Source organism: Caretta caretta, chromosome 1 (assembly GCF_965140235.1).
Source record: "Caretta caretta isolate rCarCar2 chromosome 1, rCarCar1.hap1, whole genome shotgun sequence".
Classification (NCBI taxonomy): domain Eukaryota; kingdom Metazoa; phylum Chordata; order Testudines; family Cheloniidae; genus Caretta; species Caretta caretta.
In genome coordinates, this window is record NC_134206.1 from 138,513,341 (window position 1) to 138,530,509 (window position 17,169).

At 43.5% G+C, this 17,169-nt stretch overlaps 1 protein-coding gene across 11 annotated transcripts in view; it reads right to left on the reverse strand.

The window, feature by feature from the left end:
• Nucleotides 1-4,510: 4,510 nt before the first annotated feature.
• CTPS2 (CTP synthase 2) overlaps nt 4,511-17,169 on the reverse strand; it is a 160,174-nt gene continuing 147,515 nt past the window's right edge. For 9 of the 11 annotated variants that reach the window (XM_075131534.1, XM_075131532.1, XM_075131521.1 and 6 more), the window contains 2 exons: nt 8,991-9,101; nt 4,511-6,201 (listed from right to left, as the gene is read on the reverse strand). In XM_075131534.1, coding sequence (XP_074987635.1) covers nt 9,032-9,101 — 70 coding nt within the window. In that variant the 3' untranslated portion in view covers nt 4,511-6,201; nt 8,991-9,031. Of the gene's footprint in view, nt 6,202-8,990; nt 9,102-11,771; nt 11,849-14,976; nt 15,968-17,169 lie in introns of those variants that run through there. The other 2 variants (XM_075131531.1, XM_075131530.1) reach the window with 2 other exon arrangements.

Genomic DNA, 17,169 nt, shown 5'->3' on the forward strand with positions numbered 1-17,169 from the left:
AGTTGTTTCCCTTATCTAAAAGCTTGTTTTATTGCCCTTCACTGTGTATTCTTTCTTATGGCAGAGGTACTGGATGCTACATCAAATTCTCTGGCTTGCTTTAACTTTATGAGACCAGCTGTGAAATCAGATATTTCCAAGAGAAATACATGCCCAGGGGATGACGGCACAAGGTGCTGACTATCCTCAAACTTCAACTGACTTCAGTAGGAACTGAGGAGCTTAGCAACTCTCTGGAGGCATTTGGCAACATGCAGAACAGGCCCTAAAGGCATGTGTCACCTTTCAAGTTATTACAGTGTGTCTTTTACATGTGAAGTGTTTTAGATCATAAAGTTGGACAGGAAATAGTTCAGACCTGCTTGTAAAGATATAATAGCAATGCAACCAAGTAACAAATGGCTAGTAAATGCTTACATGGCCAAGTTAAACAAGACACAGCTTAGCTCATTAGCTTGCCAGCTCCCCACTTCACAGCTGCCATCTATATGAAGCCAAAGAGAACAAGTTGGAAAGAGCAAGGCTTTAGAGTTTAGTAAATAACAAAATCCCCTTTCTGTCTCTTTCATTAAGATTTTGAATTATGACAAATACATTAAACAAATTGCTTTGCTTCACAGTAACCCCATCCAAGAGCCCAAGTTATCTTTTATTCTGACATACACCCCAAAACTCAAATCAGATAAGCAACCATCTATAAGCTTGGTTGTGTGTTTCTTTCTTTGTAGACTGTCTTCTCCGTCTTGCCACAGTGATAATTAAATGTTTCCCTGGAAGTATTGAATAGGAACATAAAAATGTAAATAAAATAAATTCTCCTTCTCCCTCTTGGAATGGGATGGTCAGTCTGAAGATACAGCAATAGAGCATTTCATAAATAATGATTCACCTTTCCTCTCAAAGGGATAGACTGTTATGCTATACAAAGCACAAAGGATCTTTTAGAAGAGAGAAGGCAAATATGCCATATTTATTGAAAATACAACAGTTAGCATATGCTTTTCAGTCACACACACACACAGTCCTGCCAATTGATGATTTTATAGTTACCAGTCTGGATCGATCTAGTGGCCAACCAGATTGGTCGCAGAGGGGAACCAGGCTTTGTTGGTCACGATCCGATGCTCCTGGAGTAGTGGCAAGACAAACCCAAAATCCCATGGCAAAGCACTCTGTTCTTATAGTTCTTTATCTCTGTTGAAGTCTATGGATTTTGCTGTGTCAGATTGTGATAGGTTACTCCTTAATTGGTGTATCTTTTGATGTAAGTATTCCAAAACACCTCCAAGAGGGTTATCTTGTCCTGGTTCCGATTTAATCAATTGTCCTGTCTTTAGGGGTGCAAGCCTGCACCTCAGGGTCATCAATTTGCCCTTCCTTCATTATGGATGTGCGTTGATGATTTTCTGGTGTCGTTAAGTCTCTTTACTCCTTTTTCCTTGACTATCTGGCTACAACAATAGCCTTCACACCTTATCTTTTCCTGATGCATACATTCCTCATTCACACAAACAGTCTTTTTACAGAGACCTTTGAGAATACAAACAGTGTCAGGATCTTGTATTGTGTCTATGTTAATGAGATTCAAAATAAACTGTCTTACTTACCAACCCTTAAAAACAATGAAATGTATATTTAATAATTTGTAATACATATAGGAAGCCATATCAGACATTATAACTTATCCTAAAAGGAAAGGGTGACCATAATAAGTCATAAGGATTGTTCTGGTCTGTCCTTCCCTGCCTTATCAGTACAGACAGTCTGTCAGATACAGTGGCAGTCTGTCAGATGCATTCCTACAAATGTCCCAGAGGGTCATTCCTTTCTGCTATTCAAAAAGGGTGGCTGGTAAAATGAAATCAAGACATGCATTAGTAACTCTATTCTTATAATACAATTATAAAATCCTGCTCCTACAAGACTGCGCAATGTGTAAAGGCTGAAGAATCAATTTCTTCTGACTCAAAGCCTCTGTGTTTGTGGCAGTTCATGGATCAGTCTGGTGTACAATTTGAATTCTCACATGTATGTTTCCCTTCTCTTTCCTTGGGGAAAGATAGAGATATGCCTGTCATCTGGCAGTAGCAATTACATTTAGTTTGAAAGTACTGATGGGTGTGAGCTCATGACCCAAAGGAGATGGATGAGGTAGAGGTAACATACAGCAATTTCAAATACTGGACAGTCAGAAATTGGATTTTTTTTTTAAATGACATAGACTCTCTGACAATAGCAGGGAATAAGTGTTAAAGAAAATGTCTTGTGGATATATCTTGATACGAATTGGACCCAAGGGATTTAACTGTTTGCATTAGTCCATGCTGTAATAGATTAATCTCTTCAAATATCACACTAGGTAGAAGAGAATAGCTAGAATAAGGTTAAATACAATTTAGCAGGGAGCACTTAATTCTTGTATGCAATATGCACTTGCATAGCAATGAAATGAATATTTATAAAATGCTCAAACATGTGGTAGGTGTCTCACTGAATACATAAGAGAAATGGCCCTTGCCTGAAGAACTTATCCACTTTCAGACGTTATGTACAAGTGCTTATGAAGCACAAGGCACGGTGGGATCTCCATCACTGACAATTTTTAAATCAAGATTAGATGTTCTTCTAAAAGATAAGCTCTAGCAATTATTCTGGGGAAGTTCCCTGGCCTGTGTTACACAGGAGGTCAGACTAGATGATCACAACAATCCCTTCTGGCCTTACTATCTATGAGGCTAGGGAAGAAGGGAGGACAAGGGTTACAGTAAGTGTGTGTAATGATGCAGGACTCACCTCTGCAGCACCTCCTGCTGTCTGTCTGGGAATTAGCTCATTTTCCAGCTCCAGAGAACCCTCTGCAGGCCGGTGTCATCACGGCTGGCCCATGTCCCTTCCAGACCCTGGTGCCCCTTTGTCTGGGGGTTCTTCCCCAGCAGTATCCCCTCAGTCTCTGGGTCTCCCTTCCCTAGGGAACCCCCAACCCCATAATCCCACCTTGCCTCAGTGCCTACTGCCAATCATCATTTAGCCCCCACTCACTGCGGCCAATTGCAGCCTGTAATGGCCACTCACCATTGGCAAGGGGAGAGGGAATAGGACCTGCTGCCTCTGCCTATCTCTGAGCTTCCCCTTTACAGCCCCAGCACCTGGTTTAGGCTCCACACAAGGCCCTGCAGCCTGGGAGGTTGTCAGGCTGGAGCTCCCCAGCCCCTCTTGCCTTTCCCCCAGTGCTGCCCTAACTCAGGTTCCTGCTCAGCTTCCAGGCAGCCAGGTCCTTCCCTCTCAAAAGCTAGAGAGAGAGTGTCAACCAGTGTCTGCCTAGCAGCCTTTTTATAGGGCCAACTGAGGCCTGATTGGGGCTGCTTTCCCAATCAGCCTATTTGCTGCTTACCCCAGCTACAGCCCCCTTCAGGGCTGTTTTAACCCCATCAGGGCTGGAACGGAGTGACCACCCCGCTACAGTAGGTTATTAGAGCATCTTCATGGTTTAAAGGGTTCCATTAAATTTACAGGCGACTGTGGATTGAGTGGGAGAGGTGAGATGGAAGAAGGCAGAGAATGTGGGCATAGGAGAGCATCAAGGGAAGGACAGAAAGACAGTAAGGAACGGTGGGCTTGGGACCAGCAAGGGGACGGAAGGGTAGAGATAAGGGTCAGGAATGTGAGCAGAGGTGGCATGTGCAGCAAGGAAAAGGAAATGGAGGTAACAGACACATGTTACATGAAGCGGATGGCAGCTATTTTAGTTTACAGTGTTGGAACCTGGAATCCTGAAGTGAATGAGGAAGGACAGGGCCTCTATGATGAGGACGGGGTGTGCAGACCTGCCTCAAACCTTGCAGTGCTGATGTGTGAAAAGCAGGTGAAGTGAGGCAATGTGGGGGGTGAGGAGGCTTATCAGTCCCTGGAGAAGTGGATCCAGCACATGGGACCTTGGTTTCAGGGTGGTTCTGCATGAAAGAATGACATCAGCAGGCCAGTTAAATTGGAAGAGGCTGCTGCTGGACACCATGAAGCACACCTACCTGCTCTCTGGCCCTTTCCCAGGGAGTAGGGTTCTTTAAAAGTCACCCTTGGACGTGTCCTCCTGCTGCTGCTTGTGACAAGGGAGGGGTTCCTCATGGATATTGTGGGGCAGACCTCCAGGATCCAATGTCCTGGGGGCAGCTCCCCAACACAGTCTGGAGGGGGAGAGGACACGGTAAGCGAGCTGAGTGATCAGCTGCTATTCTGAACTCTGTCACTAGCTTCCTTAACTTTTAAAAAAAATAAATAAATCACAACTCCTCTGTGCCTTAGGTATTCTACCAAGTTTCTGAGTGGGGAAACTAGCTCCTGGGGTACTCTCATAAGTCATTTTTTTATGAATATGTTTATAGATTAACAGGAGATGGCTGCATTGATAGACAATATTGCATTCAGGCAGACTGTACATATTGCCTATCTTAATGCTTTCATGAGACACAAACAACATATGCTATATTCTGGACAAATTACAACACAGTGTATAAACATTTTCATATAACATAATTTAATGTATTTGAAAATACATTTTAAAGTTATAGACATTCTTAAACGTCCAACATGTTCTAGATCACAGAGACATATAGTAATATCAACTTTGACAATACCTGTTATTTCCAAGGCAAACATCTGCAAACCACCCCAAAACAATGACATATTAGAAGCTTATTTCATCATCATGGTTTCTCTTAATGAACAGAAACTGGGGCTTTCTAAAGCAATTTTTAAAAAGCTCATACTTACAAATTAAATATTACTAAGTTATTTAAAAAGCAAATCACTTTTTTTAGATGACTGTCCAGGCACAGGATAGCACTTGCCAGTGTGCCTGGGTAAAAAATAATCTTTTAATTTATAAAATTAAAATGTGACGCTTGAGGACCTCATTTCAGACATTTGGGCTACGGTAGCTTTAGGGTGCTGATCCACACTATGGGCCAGATCCTTGGATAGTCACACAACTGGTGGAATCTGGTCCTAACTGGCCCTTGGCAGACTCACTACGGAATCACCTGTTGCCCTTGTGCTGCTCAGATAGTAGGCAAGGTAGGATGTGGCCAAGATACCCCTAAAAGACACTGATTACTGGCTGCAGTTTCAGTAGTTCTGGGTGTTTGCATCTGTCATAAGTTAGAATAGTCCATAGGCTGCTCTAATGGGGCACAAGGGGACCAGCTCTGTACAGAGTGGCCCCTGGATCAGAGGAGTGTGAATATGAGTTTTAATCCATCTTTGTACCCATTTCCTGGACATATGCTATGTGCAATTCAGCTGGATCCCAGGATCTGCCCCTCTTAAATTCTGTGCATTTATGTTTTGTTTACAGCTGACTAGATTACATTTTATTGTGTACCCATGTGTTTAAATACTCTTAGGCATCTAATAAATTCAAGCCTTCTACTATCCCATTTAGAATTTAGTAGGCTAGCATTATGTTCAGTATTATCAGCTTTTCAAAAATATTACTGTTCAGGTGAAAGCAAGAAGCAGACAAATTTTAGCAGCTGTATGGTGACACTGCATTTGAAGAGGCAAAATGAAAAGGCATGCATATTCAGCATCGGTTATTAAACTCCGTGAAGACTACAATAGACCAACATAATGCCTTGTTCATGTTAACCACAAAGGATTAAAAATTTATTCAATAATCTTAACACTGAAATGATTCTCCACTGCTCACATATAAGATCAACTTTGTTTTTTAGTTCATTCCCACCTTTGAGCACACAGACAGCACACACACAAAAATACATTTTACTGTTCTAAGGCAAAAGCATTTTTCCCTGTGTTTCATTTTATTTAAAAAACAACCCCAAATCTTCGTGCAAATCAAGATTGCTACAGATAAAGAACTACGGCAGATTCACCTGAGATCATTCAGAAATCATAGGACAAGACCAATTATTGTGACTGACAGCTAACATTTGATGGTCCTTTGTCTCATTTTTAAACAAACAGCAATTATCTGGAGAAAATATCATGTGGAAAATGTCAACTGGAAAACAATTCACATCTATAGCAGGGAGGGAAATGCTTTTGTGAGGAAGTTAAGTTTCTGGAATAGCTTTAAAGTCTTTATCATATGCTATTTATATCATATATGGAAAAATAAGACTGTACAAAAATGGTGCAACCAATTAATGTGAATTTCCTTCCATTCGATTTTGTTTTGTCTTTCTAAAAAAAAAGAAGCAAGATATTAGTGTGTGTACAAGCCTTCTCTGCATATCCATTTAACATTTTTGTAGTTGGCAATCCCGTAATGTCCGTGTACACAGTGGAACTGATGATGGACGTAAAAATAATTTTACAGTAGAAACTGCAAGTTTACTTAGATTCAGCAGAGTGCTAACAAACCAAAGCAAATATAGTCTCCATGTGCATCCACCCTTGATTAGTGGAAATCATGCCCCTCTTAAAATCTTAATATTGTAATGAAGATAACTGAGGTGATGATCACTTTTGTAATTTGATTATGCCTATAAGTAAAGCTGTGTGCTATTTGCTCATCTAGTGTAATTCTACAATGTAATTAGTACCTGCTGGTGAGAAATCAAAATAGAAATGTAGATTCTTCAGTCTGAAACTCTGTTGGCAAAGTAGCTTAAAGCATCACAGAAATACATTAATGCAAGCAATTTGCATCTGAAGAGTCACAATTCTGTAACTAGATTAATGGCATGTTCGGATTTGCCATCATGCACTCTGTTGGGAAACCCATAGTCAAAGCTAAAGCAGATCTCATAAAGTCAGTTATAGACACACACAGTGTCACAGTGTTGCTTTTGCAGCCCAGGCAGTCGGCAGGGTGAGACGTGTTTTATTTCTTTACTGACTTGTTTAAGCTGCTCATCACCGTCGTATTTGAGATCCTCATACAGATTAATCCTCCTTAGCCATGTGAGGTAGGGAATTATCATTATCCCTATTTTACAGCTGGGGAACTGAGGTATAGCAAGATGAAGGGTGGGATTCACAAGGGGGCTTAGGCACCTGCCCTGAGTTAGGTGCTCAAGCTCCCTATACAATGCATGGTGAACACTGGCACCTAAGAATAGAATTAACAAAAGCCATCATACTGAGCAGGGAGTTTTCTAAGATAGCCAAAAAGGGACAGGTTTTATACCACTGGTTAGAGCACACGCCTAGCATAGGGGAAACCCAGGTTCAATCCCCCCTCCCCTGCCTAATGTGGCAAAAGGATTTGAACATGGATCTTCTACCTCCCAGGAAAGAGCCCTAGCTACTGAGCACTAGGACATTTAGGATCAGGACTCTCTCAATCTCTCCCAGTGATGCTGTCCCACTGTGTATAAATACTTAAATATGCACTGAGCCAAAGACAGAGTCAGAATAACCATAGCCCAGTGATTATATAGACCACCCACTTGGGAGGTGGGACACCCAGGTTTCAGTCTGCCTACGCCAATGACTATTTAATTATTTAAACACAGTGGAACAGTTTCAACAGGAGAGCTGGAGAAACAGCTATGCAGGCATAATCCATAGTCCCTTGGCTAAGGCAGTCCTCTAAGAGGTAGGCGACGCAAGTTCAAATCCTTTCTCCACCTCAGGAAGAAGTGGGAATTGAACCTGTGTAAGTGCTTTAACTACTGGACTAAAAGTTGTAAGAGAGAGGGGCACTCTACCACCTCCTCCTGTTTTGGGTGTGTTTATTTGTGCTCCAAGCACACTACCCACTCATGCTCTGCAGGCAAGATAGAAGAAGTTCATTAATCTTTATGGGGCTTAAGTGTGAGTTAAGTGCCAAGCAGTGTCAGGACTTACACCATTCTAGACACGTTCAACTGCTGAAATTTAGGCACCTGGAGGACTTTCACAGTTGGAAACTTAGGCACAAGGGACTTTAGGTACCTACAAGGTTAGGCAACAGCTAAGCAAGGGCTTTGTGGATTGCAATGGTGTCTAAATATTGGACTTAGGCACCTAATTTTACCTTGTGAATCCCACCCAAAGTGACTTGCTCAAAAGCACAGAAGAAATATGTGGTTGAGCTAAGAACAGAACTCACATTTCCTGAGCCTCAGTCTACCTTATTTATATGCAGCCTTAATCACCAATGTGGCACAGCAGTCAGCAGTTATGCCATGCAAATGGAGAGGATTAAACTGGGGAAATGGAAACCTAAAATGAACTGCATACAACGGTACTGAAGAACACTGCGCCGTGGTTCGGAATGAAGGGATGAATGAGATTATCACACTGGCTATGATCTTGAAGGTCTTGTGTGCAGGTTAAGTCTCAATGGTTAAAGTAAGATTGCAGTTCAGTCCATGACTTAGCCAAGGTCAGGTGCCTCAAGGGAAATAAACGTTCAGATAGTTGTGGAGACCATTACTGTTATTGTTAAAGAAGCAAACAACTAGAAGTAACAGGACTTTAGCAAGAGTATACAAGCAAACAAACCGCCAATTTAAAAATATTAGCTTGCTAAATTCACATCCCTACGCTGGCTGAACCCCGAGATTTATCATGAAGTGTCTGCACTGTCCTAAGGTGAGTGTCCATCTCTGGAAGAAATATGACAACAGAAAATAAAACACAAAGAAATGGTTCAAAGAGGGGCAAAACCAAATCAGGTCAACACAGTGGAATCAAACTCATTTTGAATTGCATGCTAAAGTAACAAACAAGTAAAGAAAACAATATTTGGAAAGATTACAAAAGTATAATTATAAAGCATAGCTTTTCAAACACTATCAGAACTTGATTTTGTCAAGCATCTTTCACATAAACTGCACCCAAAACACACTGCAGACTTTAATAATACAATTAAAAAGTTAAACAATGAAAGGGGAGAGAAATTAAATGCTGCAGGCAAGGGAGAAAAGACAAGTTTTCAGAGGGGATTTGGAGTGAGAGGGAGACCCAAGATAACTTTGTCTCTTGGAGTAAGTCAAGAAGAAATAAAGGTTGTAAAGAAGCATCAAAAGGGCCCTGTTCACCTCAGTAGCATTCTCCAATTCTCTGCTCTCATGCAGGGGGTTCAGCTTGTTTCTGAATCAGGAGGTTCTTTTTCTGGGGAACTGTCATCACTGAGGTCACTGTAGCTATCACTAGCAAAAAAGAATAGATTGTGTGAGTGGTGTAGAAGAAACAATTGCTTCATCTGAAGCCCTCCAACCCCAATGACCCACACTAAGGTGCTGCTTTCTCAGGAAAGACGTAAGCACAGGCTTGACTGTACTGCCATTGTAACATGGTTTCCTTAATAGGAATGGACTTAAGCGTCTGCTTAAGTGCTTTTCTAAACTGAGTTCTAAGTAACTGATGAGAACCAGTACTCCATACTGACAGTATATTATTCTTCTGTTTGGTTACTATGTCTTAACACTTAACAGCTTGATGCTGAAGAGTGCTGAGTGACTGCAAGCACCACTGATGTCACTGAGAGTAGCAAGTTCTCAACATAAGATTAGAAAAGGAATGTTCTAATTTACAATAGAGAAGAAGGAGTTTAAATTGAGAAAAATTTAAAGTAGAGTGAGTTGGGAATTTTCCATCGAAGGATTTACCAACAAAAAATGCCCTTTTCAAAAAACACATGTTCCAGGAGGAAATTTCAATATAGCCAGAAAAATCTGATTTTCTGTCGGGCATATCAAAATGATGGCTTCCCAGCTGTCTCCTAGAAGACTCTTCTGCCTGTAGGCAGAAAGTCAAATTGACAAAAGCCTTCCAAAAGGACTGCCACGGCTGAGAGCCCGGAACCTGCCTTTCTGGATCTCAGGGCTCCCTGCCTTCATCCCAAGCACCAGAGAGGCAAAGAGCTCAGGCACTCAGCCTTCCTGCCTCCTCCTAGATCTGGAGCTGAAGAGACTGAGCACCCAGGGCTCTCTGCCTCCAGAAATAGGGGAAGGCTAAGGGTATGTCCACACAGCAAAAAAGGTCAGTGAGCCTCACAGTCCAGGTCAACTGACTCAGGCTTGCAGGGCTCATGCTAAGGGCTAAAAATAGTAGAGTAGATTGCTTGGGATGGAGCCCGAGCTCTCAGACCCTCCCCTCATGTGGGGTCTCAGGGTACTGCAGTTTTATGGCCTTGCAGCCCAAGTCCAGCGAGCTTGAGTCAGCTGCCCCAGGCCAGCCATGGCCATGCTGTGAGTCTTTTATCGCAGTCTGGACATATTTTTCATGTGAAGGAATTTCCATTTTCTAGCCAGCTCTAATTAAAGGCCCACTTTTATTTATTTAACTTGACCAAAAAACTTAATTTATATTTAAATTAAAATCCTGCTATTTCAAAATCACATCAGAACAAGATCCTTACCAATGCACTACTAACATCCTAACAGCTTCCCCCTTCATCTCCTGTTTCCTATAAATACATTGTTTTATACAGGAGAGAAACTAGTGTGCTAGTGATCATTTTATCAGTGAACAGAACAAGGGAATGGTGAAGAATGTAAAGCAGCACAGTGATCAGCTGAAGGAACTTCAAACAGGCCACAGCGGTCTTGATCAGACAGACTGCACGTTCTTCAGAAGAGTTCAGCTGAACAGCTCCTTGCACAGCCTATGGCAGTGGATGTGTATCTGGGTTGGCGAGCTCTTGGGCTCAATCACAGCTCTTCTGCATGCCCAAATTAAACCTGTTCAGAAGATAACACTCCAGGTGGATCCCTGGCACTCTCCTCCAGTGTATCCCCCAGCTGTTTTACCTCCCTGTGATCACAGGGGTGCTGTGAAAACCAGGGAGTTGGTAGCCCCCTTTGACAGCTACTGAGCTGGTGAACTGACTGGCAGCCTAGTTGGAAGGGAGATGATATACTGCAGTTCAGATAATTTAGAAAAGTCATTAAACTGCACTAAATTATGCTTGGGCTCAATGCAGTTTGCCTAGGGTGCTGGATTTGACCTTAATCTCATCTTATTCATGTTATATATATTACCTAACTAAAACACAAAAATTGTAGAAGAGTAGAATAGGGTATATGACAGCAAAGTTGTCTTATTTAATTTCAGACTTTCACTGCTAGGGGAAATCTGCAACAACGTAACTCATTATGTCCCCAGAGGAGAGAGGAGCCTATGGCAGCATAGCCCCCTAGTGCAGACACAGACTATGCTGTCAGAATGAGGGTTTTTTGCTGATGTAGGGACACTGCCTCCCCGAATGATATTAGCTATGCCAACAGAAGCATTCTTCTTTCAGCATAGCTGCAGCTACATTGTGGGTTTTCTCAGCATAGCTCTGTCGCTTGGGGTTGTGTTTTTTTCATATTCTTGAGAGATATAGCTACACCTTTATATGTTTTAAGTGTAGACCAAGCCTCAGTTTTACATTTACTAAGGGTATGTCTATACTTGCAGAGTTTTTGCACTGTAAGTTTCACCAGTGATAGAGAATTGGTGAAAGTAAAGAGCTGGTTTGTGTACACGCTTAATTCCTCAGGCGTCAGAGAGCGTTTACATTAGCAGCACTTCCATTGCCAATGAGAGCAGCGCTCTAGGGCAGCTATCCCATAGTGAGGCTCTCTCCATTTTGACGATGGGTCTTGTGGGCGGGGGGGGTGATTGTGGGGCACCCTGGGTCCCTGCACAGCCTCCTCTCCCCAAACACCGATCGGCTCCAGTAGCTCAGCACTGCTCCAAGCAGGGGATCCTTTGCTCCGTGGAGTGGGCACTGTCACCTGGCCAGATGATCACTGAGCACTTGCCAAGAAAACAGGAAGGGGAGTTTCAAATTTCCCAGAGCTTTACAGGGGGAGGGCTGGATGTCTGTTTACCTGGCAGCAGAGCAGCAGAGCTGCTGGCCAGAGTGGTCACCTAGGCAATGTGGGATATCCTCTGGAAGCGAAAAGCTCTGTAAACAGGAAGAACATGCCTTCACTTGCACATCACCGCAAAAGCATCACCGGTAAGAGCTGTACGCCTCTCGTGGAAGTGGTTTTCTTTTTGCAGTGAAACTTCTGAGTTTCACTGCAAAAGTCATTGGCAAGTGTAGACGCTCCCATGGTTTTTGCACAAAAAAGGGCCTTTTTCCACTGTGTAGACATGCCCTAAGTCTTAACCTATAACTTTCTGTACTTCCTTTGTGTTATATGTATGTGGTTGATTAACCTTGTTAAAAGAGTGGGTCACTAACTAAATGATCAATCTGAGGATTTTAATGTGTGGGAAACAATTACATTACCAACATGCACCAGCTAAAGTGAAGAAAAGTGTTGCTAACAATATGATCAAGCATGCCAAATGCACACAGACAAACACAGTTTCATCAGAGCATCGTTGCCATTGTACTTACTTCTTTCTGAATGTGCCCAAGGAAGCATGGAATAAAAACTTTGTATTATTAAAACAGTTATGTGTATAATACAGTACAGTATAATACAGAACATTTTCAAGTACAGTAATTAATTGCAGTGTTTTGCCATGTTATGGTAACACTTAGCCTTTAAGTTTTCTATTAGCACTTGCAAATATTGGGACTTTTATTAGTTTCAGGAAACATGCCCTACCTTTTGTTTCTCCACCCAGCATATATACTGTTAATTTTAAAAAGCGGCCAGTGGGAGCTGCGATCGGTGGAACCTGTGGACGCGGCAGGTAAACAAACTGGCCCGGCCTGCCAGGGGCTTTCCCTGAACAAGCGGCGGACCGGCTTTGAGAACCACTGTTTTAATGGACTCAGTGAGAGTTGGATCAGGCCTTTTGTGGCTTTAAGTAATTGTTAAAAAAGTAAAGACTTCTTCGAACAAAATGATGCCATTAGCTTTGCCCAAGAACATTTCCTCAGAGCCCTTTTGACCCTAACGCCTACTTGTTATGTTTAACAACTCCATCTTATCCTGACTGTTGGATGTGAACATTAAGGTTCAAATTATCTTTTGGGATTGATTGAACAGGAAGTAATTTAGGGAAAAATTTGACTTTAAAAAAATCAGTGAATTACAATAAAATGAAATACCACTTGGGGCAAGAGCTCGGGGACAGATATTCCCAAACGATAGCAAGCAGAAACACTCTTATGTAGGAGCAGGTTTTTTATACATACTTTTTCAGGATGGATCCAGCCTCATCCTCCTCCCCCAGCACTGAAGCAAGAGTTCCATTAGCACCAAATTCACCTATATTTAGAGCCCTGGGATGTCCCTATCTGTTTATTCGAGTTACTGTACCTCTGTTTTCCCCTCACACGCCATCATGTATCAGTCAATGTTGTGCCTAGGTGCAGCTAAGAGGAGAGGATTTCCTGTTCGTGTTACGATGGAAATCATCTGATGTGTTCATGTGGTGATGGGGCATGAATGTAAGCTGCAGCGTGTCACCCCATTGATGTATCTCAGCTCCTACAGGGGCAGGGAGTTAAGATCATGTCTAAACAATACATAATCTGCTGTGGTGCAGACCAAATTTAAACCAGCTGGAGAGTCCCCTAGAGAATTCCCCGTGTGTAGCAGGAATTTCCACTGGCAGAAGAGCTGGTGGGGGAGGCACCGCTGAAATCTCCACTCTTGGCATAAGGGAAGGTAGGAGTGGAGAGGAGGTGTGGAAGAAAGGTTCTACTGTGCCCCGTTCTCCAATGGTGAGAGGTCTCTGAGGGACCTTATGTCAATGACAGAAATTAAAGCTGCCCCCTTTAACTTACACCAGGGCTGGGCAGCTGAAAATCAGGCAGCCATGGGCTGTTCCCCTCTCTCCACTACACAGCAGAAAAAAATCAATCCTTTTGTGTCCTATTTTGCCCAGAACTCCTCAGACACCAGGAATTATACCAATGGTGTCACTGTTTCCACAGGACTAGACATTGCCTTTGGGCACAGCCCTGAGCAAAGGAGACCACACCAGGAATAGCTCTGAGAGGCAGTATGACTCAGAGACACACCTTTGAGGCAAAATTCCTTCCCAGAGCAAGGAGGAAGCAGGGACGGTTGTGATTTGCTTCTGGGTTTTCGGATGCCTTTGAGGCAAACTGCCTAGTAATACTACTACTGAAGCTAGGATTCAAAAAAGCATTAGACTGTTATCTGGGTCATGAAAACATCCAGTTAAATTAGATGGTCAAAACACATTTAGAAAGGATAGCACCTCAGACTTCAGTCAACCACTAACTAACTAAGCACACTGCTAAGTCAATCCCTCAGGGTTCGATTCACAAATGGACTTAGGTGCCTGACTACCAACATTTAAGTACCACTAACATTCACAAAACTGCTACCTAACCCTGTAAGGCTCCCTTTCCATAAGTCAGCACCTGCAAAGCTGCCTAACTCCTGATGCCATCTTCCAGCTAATGAGCTGATCGGAGCTCTTGCTGACATCTAATCCCCAGAAAGATTCTCAAACTAGGTATTCCCCTGACTATATCACCTGCCAGGCCTGATCCATTAGGCATGCTCAGAGCACACCTATCCTCTACAAAAGGCAGCCGGGGATGGAGGGGAGCCAGCAGGTCAGGAATTTTTCAAACTGGTTGGGGTATGCAGCTGTAGGTCTAGAATATCCAATAGTGAGGGTGCTTATCTGGGATGGAGGAGACCCACTCTGCCTGATTTGGAGCAAGGACTTGAATCCAGCTCTCTGACATCCCAGGTGAGTGTCCTAACCATTGGGCTATGGGCTGTTCTGCAGTAGGACTCATTCAGTCGCTTCTGTTTAAGCGGTTCCTCTTTGCTTAAGTACTTACAGACTAGGGACCGAATGGCTAGGCAGCAGTTCTGCGGAAAAGGACCTAGGGGTGACAGTGGACGAGAAGCTGGATATGAGTCAGCAGTGTGCCCTTGTTGCCAAGAAGGCCAATGGCATTTTGGGATGTATAAGTAGGGGCATAGCGAGCAGATCGAGGGACGTGATCGTTCCCCTCTATTCGACATTGGTGAGGCCTCATCTGGAGTACTGTGTCCAGTTTTGGGCCCCACACTTCAAGAAGGATGTGGATAAATTGGAGAGAGTCCAGCGAAGGGCAACAAAAATGATTAGGGCTCTGGAACACATGACTTATGAGGAGAGGCTGAGGGAGCTGGGATTGTTTAGCCTGCAGAAGAGAAGAATGAGGGGGGATTTGATAGCTGCTTTCAACTACCTGAAAGGGGGTTCCAAAGAGGATGGCTCTAGACTGTTCTCAAAGGTAGCAGATGACAGAATGAGGAGTAATGGTCTCAAGTTGCAGTGGGGGAGGTTTAGACTGGATATTAGGAAAAACTTTTTCACTAAGAGGGTGGTGAAACACTGGAATGCGTTACCTAGGGAGGTGGTAGAATCTCCTTCCTTAGAGGTTTTTAAGGTCAGGCTTGACAAAGCCCTGGCTGGGATGATTTAACTGGGATTTGGTCCTGCTTCGAGCAGGGGGTTGGACTAGATGACCTTCTGGGGTCCCTTCCAACCCTTATATTCTATGATTCTATGATTCTATGATACTTAAATATTCATTGGAACAAGGACTGGAATCTGGCTCTCCCACATCCTGGGTGAGTGTGCTGACTACTGACTATAATGGGGTGGAGTCTCTGTTTTTTGTAAGAAATGGCTGACTCGGCATAGACACCTAGCTCCACGTTCATGGCTGAGAATCTAAAGCAGAGACAAGTGCCTAAGGCACAGCTCAATAGAAGTTAGGTACCAAAATCCCTTTAAGCATATGGGCCCTAATTCCCACCCCTTTCCTCTACATCTCACGCCTGGCTATCTTAAGCAGCTCCCCACTCAGCTTGCAGGCTTCAGAGAATGGCTCTCTTAGACACCTAACACTCCCCATTCAATGCACAGGGAGCCTGCATGCTAAGTCAGGGTTGAAAATTCTAGCAGACTGCAGGACACCTAGGAGTTAGTGTTGCAATACTTATGTCCTCTTTGAGAATCTATCCCTACCTCATTAGGATTAGGAAGGAACTTCTCCTGTAGGTTTTCCTGTAATTGTCCACTTCAGGGTCTCTTGAATCTTCTTGTGAAGCATCTGGTGCTGGTCACTGGTAGAGGCAGGGTCCTAGATCAGACAGACCATTGATCTGAACTGATATAGTAGTTTATAATTGGTGTGGGGGAGAGCACCACAAGAGCATCCCTTGAAACCAGGACTTGGCATTACAAGGATAGTTCCCCTCTGGCACCCTCTAGTGTCATGCCATTCTGGTTCTGCAGTGGTCTGTGGCTTCCTTGGCCCAACCCTCCAGCCAGTCCAGTCCCTTTCTGGTGTTACAAAATTCCAACTGAAAATTCAAATAAACATCCAAACAAATGATTCTGTCTCTCTTGGGTTACTCTGACATTCCCTGCTCTTCAATCCTACTCCCAGGCTCTGCAAAGTTCCTCTTTGCACCTTAAACTGAGCACTGTCTCCACAGCTTTCTCCCTAGTGGTTTGTTTCCTCCTAGCAGGTTTCCCACTGTTTTCCCTGTACAGTGGCTTTGGCAGTTTCTCCCAGGGACCTCCCTGCTTCTTGCAGACTTTACCTCAGAGTCTTTCACATGGCTTCCTCCTCCTAAATATTTTCTCTCAAGCCTTGTTATGAGGCCCACATATTCATCATACTAACACCTAGCCCCATTAGTTCCACCCCCCTAAGGCTGGGATATAGTTAATTATGGCACAGCTGAGACCAGCCACTTTCCCCTTATAGAGGCCAGTCTCCCTGTGATGCAGTTCCTATTCTACTATTTTCCCTGCCAATGCTGGGTTGTTTCCTACTTTACATTGTCTGGTGTATTGCCTACTACAGTGTGCAAAGTAAGGAGCTTCCACCACTTTGCTAGGGAGACTATTGCAGAGCCAGATACATCTTGTCATCAGAGTTCTTCCTGATATTCAGCCTCAATATCCCTTTCTTAATTTCATTCCATTACTCCTAGTGGTAGCTGGTAAGTACTTCCTCTCCATTTACAAGGCTGCCCAGGGCAGGAGGGAGGCAAAAGGGGCAGTTTGCCCTGGGTCCCCTGTTTGAGAGGGCCCCCAAACTGAATGGTGCTGTGATCCCACATGCCAAGTCACAATGCCTGGAGTGGGGAGCTGGGCCCAGCCCCATGGAACAGGAGCTCCTTCTGTGGGGTAGGCTCACTCTCCAACAACCCCCCACCAGGTCTCCCCTCAGTGGTCATTTCTTTTGGAAGGGTGGAGGGGTCTCTGGCCCATTCATATTTCCACTCTTCAGGTATTTGGATATTGTATCCCTTCCTTAAGTGTCATTTAGCT